General features: G+C 46.1%; 1 protein-coding gene across 1 annotated transcript in view; it reads left to right on the plus strand.

Annotated features, from left to right (window-relative positions):
* The window catches only part of UBE2D2 (ubiquitin conjugating enzyme E2 D2), a 38,237-nt gene extending 30,743 nt beyond the window's left edge, over nucleotides 1-7,494 (plus strand). The window contains exons 3-7 of the mRNA XM_077310739.1: nucleotides 2,399-2,430; nucleotides 2,508-2,585; nucleotides 2,665-2,770; nucleotides 5,082-5,175; nucleotides 6,587-7,494. Of these exons, the coding sequence (XP_077166854.1) occupies nucleotides 2,399-2,430; nucleotides 2,508-2,585; nucleotides 2,665-2,770; nucleotides 5,082-5,175; nucleotides 6,587-6,632 (356 nt within the window). The 3' untranslated portion in view covers nucleotides 6,633-7,494. The remainder of the gene's footprint in view (nucleotides 1-2,398; nucleotides 2,431-2,507; nucleotides 2,586-2,664; nucleotides 2,771-5,081; nucleotides 5,176-6,586) is intronic.
* Nucleotides 7,495-14,603: the final 7,109 nt, after the last annotated feature.

Here is a 14,603-nt window from a genome sequence, read left to right on the forward strand (position 1 = left end):
CCGTGGTCAACCAAATGCCTGGTGGAAGAGCTCTGTCTTGCAGGCCCTGTGGAACTGTGAAAGCTCAGACAGGGCCCTCAGCTCTTGGGTGCTACTCATGCTTCCTCTTCGGCTTAAAATTACATTTGCGCGAGGGTCCATTGTACTTAATTTGTACCAGTGGAATTTTTAGTGGAAGATTCAGCCACAAAGCTTGCTTCCTATCTAGCAAACTCAGAACTTGTTCATAAGATCCAATCCAAAGAGTTTACCTCAGGATAAAACCTTGATTTAGTTAGCTGTAGGCAAAACAAAACAAATCAGGACACCAGAATGATGATTGAGCCAATATTTTCTCACTGATGTAGGTGGCCTGTCGCTCACTGTGGATCCAGCCATCCTCCCAGTCATGGTCCTCCAGCCTGGGAACCCTTCTTTATTTATTATATTTCGATCTAAGAGGCTCTTTCTCATTTATTTAAAACAATTAGCTACCTTTCTTTCTTATGTAGTTTTAAGGTGGCTTTCAACATAAGCGGTACAAAATATACACACAATAAAATACATTCAGAACATAAAAACTTAAAATTTAATATCGGAATTCAGGACTGCTAATAAAGCTAACAAAATGTAGTCCTAAACAAAAACTGCCTTCTGAAGACTGAAAGTGAGGGGGCCAGGTGACCCTCCCGACAGAGATTGTTCCATAATTGTGAGCTTCCCACTGAAAAGGTGGTATCCACTGAACAAGCTTCTTTGATTGATGCAACTATCAGTAGAGCCTCTTCCTGCAGTCTTAAATCCTGGACAGGAACATATGGGAGAAGCTGGTCCACAGTTCCAAGCTGTGCAGGGCTTTAAGGGTCAGCACCCTTAAAGGTCACCTTGAATTGGTCTCAGGAATAGATTGGTAGCCACTGTAATTACTGTCATATCGGGGTCACATGCTTCCAATGGTTAGGTCCAACCAGGATTGTAGCCAGTGTTCCTCAATATCTGCAGCCTCCAAACATTGTTCCCTGTGTTACCCCAAGTAGAGTGCATTATAGTCCAATCCCAGGAACAGACACAATTGACATGCCAGCCAAAAGTCCAAACAACAGCAGTCACCACAGGTCACCACTGTGTTAAGTAGCACACTCCGAGGTGTGAACTTGGCTTTTCTAGGGGAGTATAACCCCTAGACAGTCCCAGGTCTGCTTTTCTGCTAATCCAGAGAACTTCTGTCTTGTCAGGATTACATTGTTGCTAGTTCACCTTCGCCCAGTCCATTACTGACTCCAGGCAACAGTTCAGAACCTCATAGCATCCTTAGAAATAGGTGGGAAAGAGGTAGAGCTAGCACTGCAGCCCAGATCTCCGGATGACTCTCCCAGTGACTTTGCATAGAAATTAAACAGCATGGGACTAAGACCCCCACAGGTTGCTGGATATGGGGCTGGGTGGAAATCCTCCAGCATCGCCTTATGCTCCCCATGGGGCCTTACGGTCTGCGGGCACTAATTTGCTGGTCGTTCCCGGCCCCAGGGAAGCACACCTGGCCTTGACTAGGGCCAGGGCCTTTTCGGTCCTGACCCCTACCCAGTTGAATGAGCTCCCAGAGGAGCTGTGGGCCCTGCGGAAGCTTCCGGCGTTCTGCAGGGCCTGCAAAACAGAGCTCTTCCACCAGGTCTATGGTTGAGGCTGGCACACCAAGGAAGATCTGTACGCCCCCCCTTCCAGGATAGAGCAGTGTGTATGGCGACTGTGGGTTCCATCTGCCCCCCTCTTCCCACCTCCCTCTGAGATTTCTAATGGAGGGAAGGGATAGTGTTTTGAATTGTTTTCCTCTGTATCTCTTTCCTGTAGGAGTGATCTGAGAAGCAGTAGCAAATGCCAGCAGCACCCTCTGTCTCCCTCCCCTCTAGAATGAGTTCTTCAGGGTCTGGTCTAGATGGGGGTTGTTGTTTTTACCGCCACATCTTATTTTTAATATGGGTAGTGTATATGTGTACTGTTGTTCTGATTTTGTATAGGGTTTTTATTGGTGTTTTTAAATGTTGTAACTCACCTCGAGCCTTCAGGGGGAGGCGAGTAATAAATCTAAATAATAATAACAACAATAACAATAACAACAATAATAATAATTTTCCATGGTGGTGGTGATCTTTGTGCATGCAGCTGGTGCACCAGGCTCTCATGCAAGTGACTCGCACATCAGTTCTTGTTTCACATGCCATGCAACAGAGGTGATTATGTAAACTCACACCTTTTTATTGAAATACAAATCCCTCCTAGAGGAGTCAGCAGTGAAGTGTTAGTGCCTGAAATCCATAGGTGCTGCAGTACGTTTGAGGCAGACTGCACACACAGATAACTGCAGATATGCACTTGTGTTAAACAACAGCTAATACCTTGTTTCCTTTCCTTCCTCTTCCAGTGTTCCATTGGCAAGCTACAATAATGGGACCTGTAAGTAGCTCTCCAGTCTTAATTGACATCCATATAAAATTACCTTGAGTTTTCTGCTAACTGTTTTCTCTTTTCAGAACGACAGCCCCTATCAGGGTGGGGTGTTCTTCTTGACAATTCACTTCCCAACAGATTACCCCTTCAAACCGCCTAAGGTGAGTGTCATTCAGTCTTGGCATGATTGACACTTTTTCCAGAAACAAGTCTACATTAGAGAACTTCCATCTCTTACAGGTTGCATTTACAACAAGAATTTACCATCCAAATATTAACAGTAATGGCAGTATTTGTCTTGATATTCTACGGTCACAGTGGTCTCCAGCATTAACAATTTCAAAAGGTAAGCCTGATTTGCTTTCTGATAATCTGAAACTGGTTGCGTACTTAACGGTGGTGGTCTTGTTCTTCTTAGGCATCTGTTTTCTGTCAGTAAGTTCAAATTTAAAGCTACAGAAGTTATTGAAATACTGTCAGTAATTAAAACCCCAGCTTTCAGATCTATGCTATGGGTAAAATTCAAAATATTGATTTATTGGTAGTAGAGATTCAAAGGGACTGGAGCAATAAAGATATCATTTAAACTATGTAAATTTAACTTCATGGGCTAGTGAATGGATGAATTCATTTAGTACAGCATTCATCCAGAACTTATCCATATCTTAATATTTGTGAAACCGGCCAGGGGGTGGAACATGTCCGGGGTGTCCAAGTTGGAATAGAGCCAATCAGGGTGCTGCAGAGGGTTGGAGACGGAGCGGGAAATGGCCGCTTCTCCCCCCCCCCCAAAACATCCCGTGGCCACCTGCATGCTCTTTGCACTGCTGCAGCTGCAGGCCGAGGGGTGGGGTGGGGACTGGAGCCCATTGTATTTTGCATACAACGGGCTTATCTGTTAATATTATTTTGCATACAACGGGCTTCTCTGCTAATATTATTATTAAAATAGAAAACGTTAAACAGCAATGTAATTACGTTGAGATTCATGTTGAGTAATGAAGTCCCATCTTTATCTGCCAATTATCTTCTGACATGCTGTACGTGCAAAGGCAAAATTTTAGCATCCTGCCTGGAGATAGACTCCCTCACCACAAGGGGTACTTTTTTCTGTACTAAGTAAAGGGGAAATGAGATGAACTCTAGCTGACATAGAGAATGCGTTTGAATAGCATGTTCTATGGTCTCCAGCTCCCCTGAATTACAAGAGCAGATTCTTTTGACTCTAGGAATTTCCTTATTCTGATCTTCTAAAGTTCCAGAGGGTAGAGCTGAGCATCTCCGCAACATGGGCTTGTGCTGATTCTACAGGCCTGGCTTATGAAGTGGCCATAGGAAGCAAGCCCTGGGCTGAGAGCTGCATGGGTCTTACCCTTTGGTTCACATCAAAGACTTGCCCCCTGGCCTTCAAGGCACCATTGGAAGGGACAAAGGCAATCAGCCCAGGATGTGTCTTTATAGGATAACTGCACTCAGGCTCAGCCTTTTTTCTTTCCCCTGCCCTTTCTGCAAGGAGCTCAGGGGGAGCATGCATTATTCCTCCTTCATCATTTTGTCCACATGGCAGGTAGGTTAGACTGGAAGTGTGCAGTGGGCTCAAGGTGTGCATCATGTGTCACAGTCCAATGGGGATTTGAACCTGTCTCCCAAGCCCTTGTCTGACACTCTCTAACCATTAGATCAGGGGTAGTCAACCTGTGGTCCTCCAGATGTTAATGGACTACAATTCCCACGAGCCCCTGCCAGCAAATGCTGGCAGGGGCTCATGGGAATTGTAGTCCATGAACTTCTGGAGGACCACAGGTTGACTACCCCTGCATTAGATCACACCAGTTTTAGTATAAAAGGGATTTGTATGGATAGCATGAATTAGAAAGGAGGAGAGATGGCCGAAAACTGCTGGTTAAAGCACAACGAGTTGGCACTCCACCAATTTAGAAAGTGCAGGTAGGCCTAGAACGGGGTGAAAAGGAGAACCCAAGATTGATTTCTGTTGAATGATGTGTGTGTCAGGGAGAGAAGGGACTATAGAAATAATTATTGCTATACAATACTTATCCACTGTATGGTGATACAGCATTATACTAAAGCTCGTGTTGGTCTACGTGACTTTTAATAAAAGTTGTTTTTGATATATAATGCAGAGATTCTGGCTTCCCAGCATCCCAATTCAAAATGACCACCAGAGTACCACCTATGTGAGAGTTGTAGCCATAACTGGCTCCCAGGAAGAATCTCTGGAAGGATAGTTCCTCACCGACTCCTTGTCAGAAACCTGCCTCTTGGTGTGGTTTGTTGCTGTTAGACCTAACATTGGAAAAGAAAACAACCCAGGTTGGCTGACTGTCAAGGTGTATCATGGAGGCCCCTTTCCAGAGTCTCCTTCTGCTCCCTGCCGGGTTCCTAGGTTGATTTTGAAACTGGAGAGCTAATCCATGACATTTTACACTAGGGAGATCTCCTGTTTCAGATGATGGACTGGGAGCCAAACCTCTCCCCCACCACCCAAACAGAACTTTTTGAAAGTTGAAAGCTGTTAGCAGTTTTCAGCTTTCTTCAGCAAAAAAAAAAAAAAAAAGTGCTAAGTGAAGACTGGCTTGTTTCTTACAGTTCTTTTACTGGGCTTAAATCCTAATGCCACATGTTTCTTCCTCCAGTACTTTTGTCCATCTGTTCTCTGTTGTGTGATCCCAATCCAGATGATCCCTTAGTGCCTGAGATTGCACGGATCTACAAAACAGATAGAGAAAAGTGAGTATAGCAGCCAAGCTGCTTTTAAGCAGTTGGAATCATAAAGTGAGAAATCCTGTTCAAAGAACTTGGACGACCGTATGTACAGGGAGAGATGTATACTTTAATCTCCTGCTAACTCTGTGTATTTAGCACCTCTATCGTCCTTCCTTGCTAAAGAGAACTGCTCACCAAGTATCAGATATTGATAATGCAAGGCTGGCGAAAGCGGTGAAGTCAGTAGTATGACTGACTTCTTCGTTGGATTGGTTTATCCAGTTAAATCAGTCTGGTCAGGGCTGTCTGTGGTTTTGCAACTTACTGTTTTACAGCTGCCTCTACTTTTAAGTTGCAGAGGGAAGATTGACACTGCCACAAAAGAGGTGGGGATTTGGAAGGGCCTTGGGGGGTCGTATGTGACAGATACATATCTGGCCTCTTGAGCAATCGCAGGGATAAGAGCATGCCGAATTCAGTTGCAAATGGTGTAGCAAAAAGTTTAATCAGTTAAGGATGTTGTTCCACTCTTCCCAAATGGGAATAGAGAGGCTGCTGTCTTAGCATTGCTTTAGCTCAGGGGTCCTCAGCGTGGTGCCCACCAGCACTAATTCTGGTGCCTGTCAAGTCTTTTTAGAAAGTGAGAAGGTTTTATGCCAATAAAAGGTTACTGACTGACTGACTGACTGAAAGTGAGAAGGGCAAGGTGGGTCTTTTGCCTATCAAGGCTTCTGATGGGCCACTGGAAAGTTGATCGGCTGTGCAGATCCTTTTAAAACACCAAAAACGCTTCAACAGTAGCTGCCACCACAGCACAAGGATCTTTACTATGTGGCTGTCAATAAGCGGTGGCGGCAGTTTCATGGCTAGCTTCACCCCCTGTGGTGGTGTCCACAACACTCTTTCAGAATTCCAGAGGTGCTGCAGGCTCTGGGTGGCTGGAACAGGCAGCACTGAAGTATCACTGCCCAGGGAATTCAAATGGGTAGCCGTGTCGGTCCATAGTAGCATAATAGAATCAGAGTCCAGTAGCACCTTTAAGACCAACAAAGATTTATTCAGGGAATGTCACTCTGGAGCAGAGTGAAATGCGTGAAGGTGGCATTCTCCAACTCTTGGTCTCTCCACAGCAGACCATAGAATTGCACGGCTGACAGGCCAGAGTTAAGCATGTGAGCCTGAATATTGTGCTACTTTACCAAGTGAAAAGTCAAAGAGCAGGTGTTTGCTATGTGAAATGTTGTACAGTGGAGACTCTGCCTCTTAGATGTATGGTGATACAAACAATTTGTTGTCTGCCAGAGTGCATTCCTTGTAGTAATGTTAGAGAGGTGTTCAGTTTTTGCTACAGAGTGCTAGAAGAGGCCCTTAGCTAGGAATAGCTACTGCTTGCTGAATTTTGCACTTCATTAATTGTCTGTCTTTACGTATACAGGTACAACAGAATAGCTCGAGAATGGACTCAGAAGTATGCGATGTAATTAAAGAAATTATTGGATAACCTCTACAAATAAAGATAGGGGAACTCTGAAAGAGAAAGTCCTTTTGATTTCCATTTGACTGCTTTCTATGAGCCCACGCCTCATCTTCCCCTGTGCACATGTTTACCTGATACAGCAGTGCTGCGTGTTGTACATACTTGGAACAACGAAATACTGTATTCCATACCAACATTGACTCCTAGCAAAAGAAATGTGTGTGAAAAGCCAGTTCTTCAGTCAAAAATCTAGTTGTGAGCATAAAAGCATTCCTAAGAGATTTCAATTGGGTAAGAAAGCAAAAGGTAGCCAGGGATATGTGTATGGGGGGGGAGAGTTTTGGGTTCTCTTTGGGGACTTCCTGTGACTTGAAAGATGACTTCTTTTTAAAAAAGGAAATTGGAATCCTTTTAAACTCATAACTCTAATGAAAACTGATGTGAAGAACTTGAAGCTGTTTCTCTATTTTATTCTGAAGGACCTACTTAGGTAAATGTATGACCAACAAGATCAAACTGTACCCACATCCCATGTCAAAGGTCTAAGTTTAACTGGTCAACATTGAAAAGCATCGGAGCTATTAGTGCATTAAGTGATGTTGATTTTTTTTTGTTTCAACTCTATTCCCTGCTACCCCTTCATATCCCCCTTCATAATTTTGGTTTGTATGTGTTTTCTCAGTTAACATAGCTAATAGCTCTTATTTTCTTAAGTTTTTAACTGCTTAGGTCTTTCTGGATGTAAGGGTAAAAATTCATTTGACAGACTTGTGTATATTTAAAGACCCAACTGCTCCCTTGGAGCTTGTACGTTCAAGAATAATTAATCTGTGTAATAAACTGATTACTACAGTCATTACATATAATTGTGTGAATAGGCTTCTGATTTGTTTTCCCACCTATGGGCCAAGTTTTAGGGATTTTTTTCTTCACTTGGTGCATTTTGTTAGTTGCTTCTGAGAACTGAGGCTCTTCTGTGGCTTTGCAAGACTGGCTTGCCAAAGGGTATTCCTCTGAATGGGGGCCAGATATATGTCAAGTAGAGCTGTGAGAGTACCCAGTTTTGCAGGGGTAGTCAAACTGCGGCCCTCCAGATGTCCATGGACCACAATTCCCAGAAGCTCCTGCCAGCGAATGCTGGCAGGGGCTCCTGGGAATTGTGGTCCATGGACATCTGGAGGGCCGCAGTTTGACTACCCCTGCAGTTCTGTGTTAAACTAACAAACAGGAAATGTGGATGTTCGTATGGCAGAATCAGACAAACCAGCTTGCTGATAGATCAACATTTCACAGACTTCTGCTTTGCATGGGAATAAATGAATGCCTATATACGACAGGTAGCAACCACCTTGTGTAACTTTAAAACAATAAGTGTAAGAGGGCAAATTTTACCAAATGCATCAGCACAGACTGCCACAAAATGTAGCTTTGAAAGACTGTTGCACTAAACATTGGGAAACGTTCTTTGTTCTGTGTTTGTGTGTCTTTGAATGGCCTTCATTTGAAAACTCGTGAAAATGTTGTTTGAATTTCATTTGTTAAACTGGTATGTGGTGGCTCCCCCCCCCCCCCCCCCCCGCAGTCTCCCCCAACAACTTCAGTGTATAATAGCTGGAGCAGTGTTAGATTCCATCTCTTTTCACCACAGTACTTGCCCCCTATCTCTACAAATTCATCTTTCTATTAAGGAATAAACGTCTACTTATTTGTTTTAAATTTGTTACATTTGGTTTCTCTCTGAACCTACTTTGTACATCAGATTTCGCCTTAGGCATTAACTGTGCAGTCTCTGTGGAATCTTAGATCCCTCAGTGGCCAAGAACAAGTTGGGCAGATAGATGCATAAACTGCTTTGTGGTGGCCTTTATCTCTGTTCTTGCAGGTTCTATCATGCCTTTAAAACCAAAGGCTTTTGCTCTGGGGTAACAAAACACTTTTATAAGTGTTCAAAGAACTAGATATGAGTCTCAGTCTTCACAAGGCCCCCCTAAGTCACCACTGTAGCACCCCATGGGGTCGGTCTACGAAGAGTGGCTTTCTTTATGCAGCCTAGTGAATTTATGGCTGAGATGAGGCTCAACCTGAGTTCCAGACTTGCAGTCCATTTTCTTAACCGTATGTCCCACACTGGTCTCTTGAATGCTTTAACGTGGGATCCTGTGCAGTTACACCATTTGGGCCCCGTAAAAACCATAGGTTTGAGCTGGGAATAACTTGGCAATGGAGGTCTTCCCGTAAGGTGCTACATGCAGAATCTCTACCAGCCTACCTACCCTAACTATGTGCACTGGAGAAAATTCCATTAAATGCACTGAGACTTATTCTCTACTTGGGAGGGAGGATGGGTCAACATGACCATATGTGGTTATATTATCTAATGTGTAACATTAAAAAAAATACATAAAAAATTAAGTCCCACCTATTCAGGAAACCTGGGGCTGTTGAGAAAGCCTGACCTAAATTGAATGCCTATCATGGTCTTTTCTCCTTTGTAGTCTTTGTGTCGCTCTGGTGGGAATTGGAGCATGCAAGGTGTCTAGCTGGCAAAATGTCTAAACTGGGGGGAAACCCCTCTCTAGCGCTGGCTGTGCCTATCCCAAGCATCCAGCAATAACATGAATGCTCAGATGGGGCAGAGCCACGTTTCCTGCTCAGTTCTTGGCTGCTGCATCAGAGACATTGTGGAAAACCCTTGACATTTGTGAGCTAGGCCTTTTCCCCTCATTTTTTCACCTTTTGTACTATCGTTTTTGGGAGGAGAAATTGTTAGAGGCTTTTTCCTCCTTATGCTTTCTTCCTGCCCTTTTGTGCCCCAGTTTGACTCCTTATGCATGGGCCATAATGCCCACACTGGCAGTGGCAGGGCATCAGGGAAAATCCCTGATTATGCATCCCCTCCCCGCCGCCAGCACGGGCATGGCCTGGACCAGGGCCACAGAAGGCCCACATTATCGGAATGCGGGAACTTCCACGGTCCCGAGATACCACGCGCACCAGCAGGGGCTGGGGCGGGCTGGCGCCATGCATAATTACCAGCGCTGGGCCTTTTGGCTCGCCCGGCCCCGACCTACGCTGTCCCTGTAGAGACACTGCACGCCCCTGCGAGCTCTGTGGAGCTGCGAAGCTGGCAGGGGCATCCCCTTGCCCCCGCCATAGCATGCAGTGGGGGCACGGCCCCTCCCCACTCCCCCCCCCAGCCGCTGCCACTGAGGGCAGCATCCCAGGCTTCCTGGCCCCAGCGCAGCGTGTGTGCACGCGCTAACGGGCTGTTGTCCGCCGTGCATAATAGGTCTACTTTCAAACATTGCATCTCCCGTGAATTGCCTGCTACCCATAGTCATGCCAAGTGCTCATTGAAACCATTTGTCTCATCTCCACTTTCTTCTCATTGAATGTTGTCTCGACATTGATGGAGCCTTGATATCTACACCCTCTTCTGGACATGGAGCCCTCGAAATCTACAGTCCCCAGCGAGCTGTCTTTCTCCACCTCTGTAGAGAGAGACTGGACCACCTTTAAACACCCTTCTAAGGCCAAGCCTCTGGGAAAACATTGTGCCCTGGTTGACCATTTTCATCAAGATAAACTTTCAATGGCTGCTGCACTTAAGGATTAGGTGCTCCCTTTAACCAAGCATCAACTCAACACAGCTTCTCATTCAGCAGACTGCGGAGCAGAGTTGCTGGCAAGGGCTACCGTCTTATACCACCAAGCTTCCTTGTGGTCCTTCTCCTTCGTCCCTAAGGGGAGACCACACATATTGGGCCTTCCATTCAGGGGAAAGGCTAGTTTCATTCTCAAACAGATGGGTCATAGCTGTCTGGCCCATTGTAGATGACACTATACAATGAGCCAGACAGGTATGACCTACAACCCAATTGATGATCCTCTCTATGGGCCCATGCCCTCAAAAGCACTCATGTTAGGTTGCAACTACGCATTCTCTCTGTTTCCTTCCATCCTGAAAGACCCCCTGGAAGTCCCAGTCTCTTTCAGCACCCCATTCAAAACGTGTTCTCTGACCGCATTCTTCACAGCTCCCAGATTACCGAGGTCAGCATGGGAGCGCATCACACAAGACTTCTGCTCGCTCACTGTTGTTTGCATCAACTGTGCTGTAAAATTCAATGCCATCTACCCAGCACTTTGACCAGCACCCTGCTCTCCAGCAGAAAAATGATCCTTTTTCAAAGAGCCTGTTCTGGCCAGAGAGAGAAATAGGATTCCACCCCCACTATTTCCTCATACTCAAGACAGATGATAGTCTTTGCCAGGTCCTGTTCCTTGGAGGGGCAAGTCCATTCTTTGGCTGTAAGAAATTCAGAATGGTATTCCTGGCCCGCCATCCGTTCCCCACATTCCAAGCATGCCTGGTTGTCATAAGATGCTGACTGCCATATACCTTCTCCATTTCAGGGATCTGCTGCCTCAAGATGGTGGATCCATTCTTCATCCAGAACTTGCCCAACTGAACTTCCTTCAATAGAGAATCTATTTGAGCTATTCTCTAACGCAGTGGTCCCCAATCCCCAGTCTGTGGACCGGTATCGGTCCATAGATCAGTCGGTACCGAGCCGCAGCTCCTCCTCATCCTCCTCCCCGGCTGCTACCTCGGGGGCTGCCCTGCCACTCTGCCGCTGCTGGCAGCACCCCCCAGTGGGGGGCAGGAAGTCAGGGGCGCCGGCAGGAAAGCAAGCAGAGCAGGGGCTCAGGCAGTGGTGACGTCCCTCAGCTAAAGACTACCCCCCCCTCCAGGCCTCAGTAAAATTGCCAAGCATTGACCGGTCCCCGGTGACCACTGCTCTAAAGCTCTAACTCTCAGGAAACATTAAGGTGTTCATCCTCCAAGTGGAAATATTAATGCCTTTATGCTTGATCTTTTCTCCCTTTGAACTGCCCAGTTCATTCAGTGCTCAGAATTTCTGTTGTCCTCCTGCAGTCAGGGTCCTGTGATTTCCACACTGGGTGTGCATCTGGTGGCTCATCTGCGTTCTGTTCCCTTGTTGCTGGTTCTTTGTTTTTTCTCCCGGCCAGCTCTTAAACAGTTTTTAAAAGGTCTGATGAGGTTCTGGTGGCTAAGCTTCCCCTCCCCCTTTGGAATCTTCAATTAGTTCTTTCTCCGTGGATGTCCATTTGAACCCATGTCAGCCTGTAATCTCCAGTGTCATTGAAAACTGTATTTCTGGTTGCCATAACCTCACTTGTCCCCTTAGGGCTGACTCTTCTCTATTTCCAGTTTCACACAGACAAGGCTAATTTGCACCTGGGTTTCACCTTTCTTCTGGAGGTGCTAACCTCTTTCCAGTTGAAAAAGACAGGTAAGGTTATGTCTTGATGCACGAATCCTTCCTCAGGAGCATAGAGGGTGTTTCACACCCTAGACGTGTGCCAGACTTTTGCCTTCTACCTGAGCCAAAGTGCATCTTTCTGCAATGGCTCCCATCTATTCACAGAGGTAGACAAACAGTCCTCCCGATGCTTGAGCAAATTGATATATTCTGTCTTATTTTGCTTCTAGCTAGATCAAAGCATGGGCCACCCTACCAGAGCCCGTGTCTAGCTTCTGGGTCTCTGTTTGTGGCATCCCCATCTAGGCCAACCCAACCATCCCTCAATATGCGTTGGGTGTCTGCATTAGGAGGGATGCTATGTTTGTTTAGGCGGTGCCGAATGCCTTGTTCGAGTGAAGCACACCCGATCTCACCACACGTAGAGCTGTTTGTATGTCTTACTCCATCAGTGTGATGCGCAGAGACCAAGAAGAAGAAGAGGAGGAGGTTGTTATCTTGTAACTGGTGTTCTTCAGGAGTGGCTGTCTCTGCATGACCTGCATGCCTCCCCTGCAATGTGTGCTCCAATTTTCACTTGCTATGTCTTGGGAAGAAGAAATGAGCAGGAAAGACGGCTCCAACCTTTTGGAACATGTATGCTTGGGATGGGTGGAGCCAGTGATACAGAAGTGGTTTTTTTTCTTTCAAATTTAGCTCTAGATGTTTCTCTGACTAGACTCTGCATGCTTGAAGCGCTATCTGTGTGATCGTACAGAGAGCCTCTCAAAAGACTGGCCTTTTCCCAGGCCCTTTCAGCAGTCATGTGAGCTGAGGTAGACTGTGATGTAGTGATTGGTGTGAGGTCACTCAGCGAGCTTTGTGGATGAACAGGGGACGATGTATTAGAGCTTAACAAATTAAAGCACATTACAAGGGGATAATGACTGTCATACACAATAGTAGATGGTGTAGGTCAGCCAGAACTCAGGTATAGGGTTGAGCGCTTTGGCCTGGATTGGCTGCCTTGGCGATCACTGAAGCCCGAGGTGGTGCGTACGCAACCAGTGCTGCGGCGTGGAAAGGCGGGGCAGTGGCGCACAAGCCAGCAGCTGTACACAGGTGCAGAGCTCTGTGCCTGCGCGCGGCCCCTGGCTGGTGTGCTCCCGCCACTCCTCTCCACACCACGGCACTGGCTGCCTCAGGCTTTGTTGATCACCGAGGCAGCTGAACTTCACCGAAGCACTCAACCCTAAGGGTTTTGAGTACTTCTCAGTCAGACTAGATCCTGCAGAAGACAACAAATGAGAAGGAGGTGCAAGCATGCCAAGCTTTACAGCTGAGCACTTATACAGAGTCACCTTCAGCCCCCAGCTCTGCTTCGGCAGATCAAAGCCATCTGCCTGTTTTCAGCCCTCCTGGAACACCTGCGCCATTAGAGAGGGGGAGACGGGTTTAGAGAGAACCCGGAGACTAAAAGAAAAAGTGCTCGCCTCACAGCTAGATGTCAGCTATCTGCTGAGAGCAGTGATGAGTCATTGCAGGATTAAGTCTGAACAGCTGGTGTTTAATTATAAAATCTCTCAAGGGATGCTGTGGGGTGTGGAATCAATGTAAGCTATTGGCTGACTCCTTTCCTGAAGACCTTGACTTTGGACTGGACAACTGTGCTTGAGTGATTTCTGGACTCTTAAACCTTAGCTTGCAAAAATTTTGCATCTTGTAATCTCCCTTGGCTTTTGTTTAGTAGGAAGATTGGTCAAGGATGCTGCAATCTGATACCAGCACCTGGCCAGCTATTATAGCAGGTCTGGAGTGTGGGGGGGGGGGGAGATTCACATAATTCCCTGGCGTTTGAACAACATTAATGGGCTATTTGGACCTTTTCACCCTTCATGACATAAGTAAGTAGAAGTTCCATAGTTAGGGAGTCTTCTCCATTCATGAGACTGCAGGCCACTACCTCCACTTATAGAGCTTGTGTCTCACATTCTTCTATATCCAGCTAATATTTTAGTACCATTCATCTTGCCCTTCTTGGCAGTTTGGGCAAATGGTTATCTCTTTGCTAGACATATCTCTGTTTTTCTAATTCCTTGTGCATTTTTGGCTCTTTTCCCCAGGACAGAGTGTTCTTCCCAGAGGATGGTAAGCTTCAAAGAAATTTGCATCTCTTTTCCACCACAGAGTTTCCCTAGATTCTCCTTCCACCCAACCAGTGCAGCACTTATTGTGCCTCTTCCCTGATCCTAGGGGATATAAATCCTTAAGGAAGGGTGTGACATTCCACTGAGCTCCAAGCAGACCTGGGTGTAAACTGCACGGAGCTTTTATTCCAATCCCAGGTTGATTCAGTCCCTGCCGTCTACACAGAATACGATTTCCGTTTTGATTTTGGGCGATTAATTTTTCTTCTGCAACAAGCAGGATTGATCTGGAGTGACCCTATCTTTATTGTGCAATATCTTAGAGTGCTTTTAACTCTCAATATTTTAAGAATGGGATTGAGAAAGCAGGCTGTTTTGAATCTGGGCTCTGCTCTGTGGTAGAGAACCCCTGCTTGGCCAAAGCTGCTCATGTGACAAGTTTGCCTTAAAGGAGAAACCTCTAATTTCTCTCAATGTCTGTCCATCTTGGATTTTTTTCTCCCTCCTTTGCCTTCTTCTATCCTCTCTTCCCCCCCCCCCCTCCAAGAAAAGAAAGAGGCT

The sequence above is a fragment of the Paroedura picta genome, chromosome 14 (genome assembly GCF_049243985.1).
Source record: "Paroedura picta isolate Pp20150507F chromosome 14, Ppicta_v3.0, whole genome shotgun sequence".
Classification (NCBI taxonomy): domain Eukaryota; kingdom Metazoa; phylum Chordata; class Lepidosauria; order Squamata; family Gekkonidae; genus Paroedura; species Paroedura picta.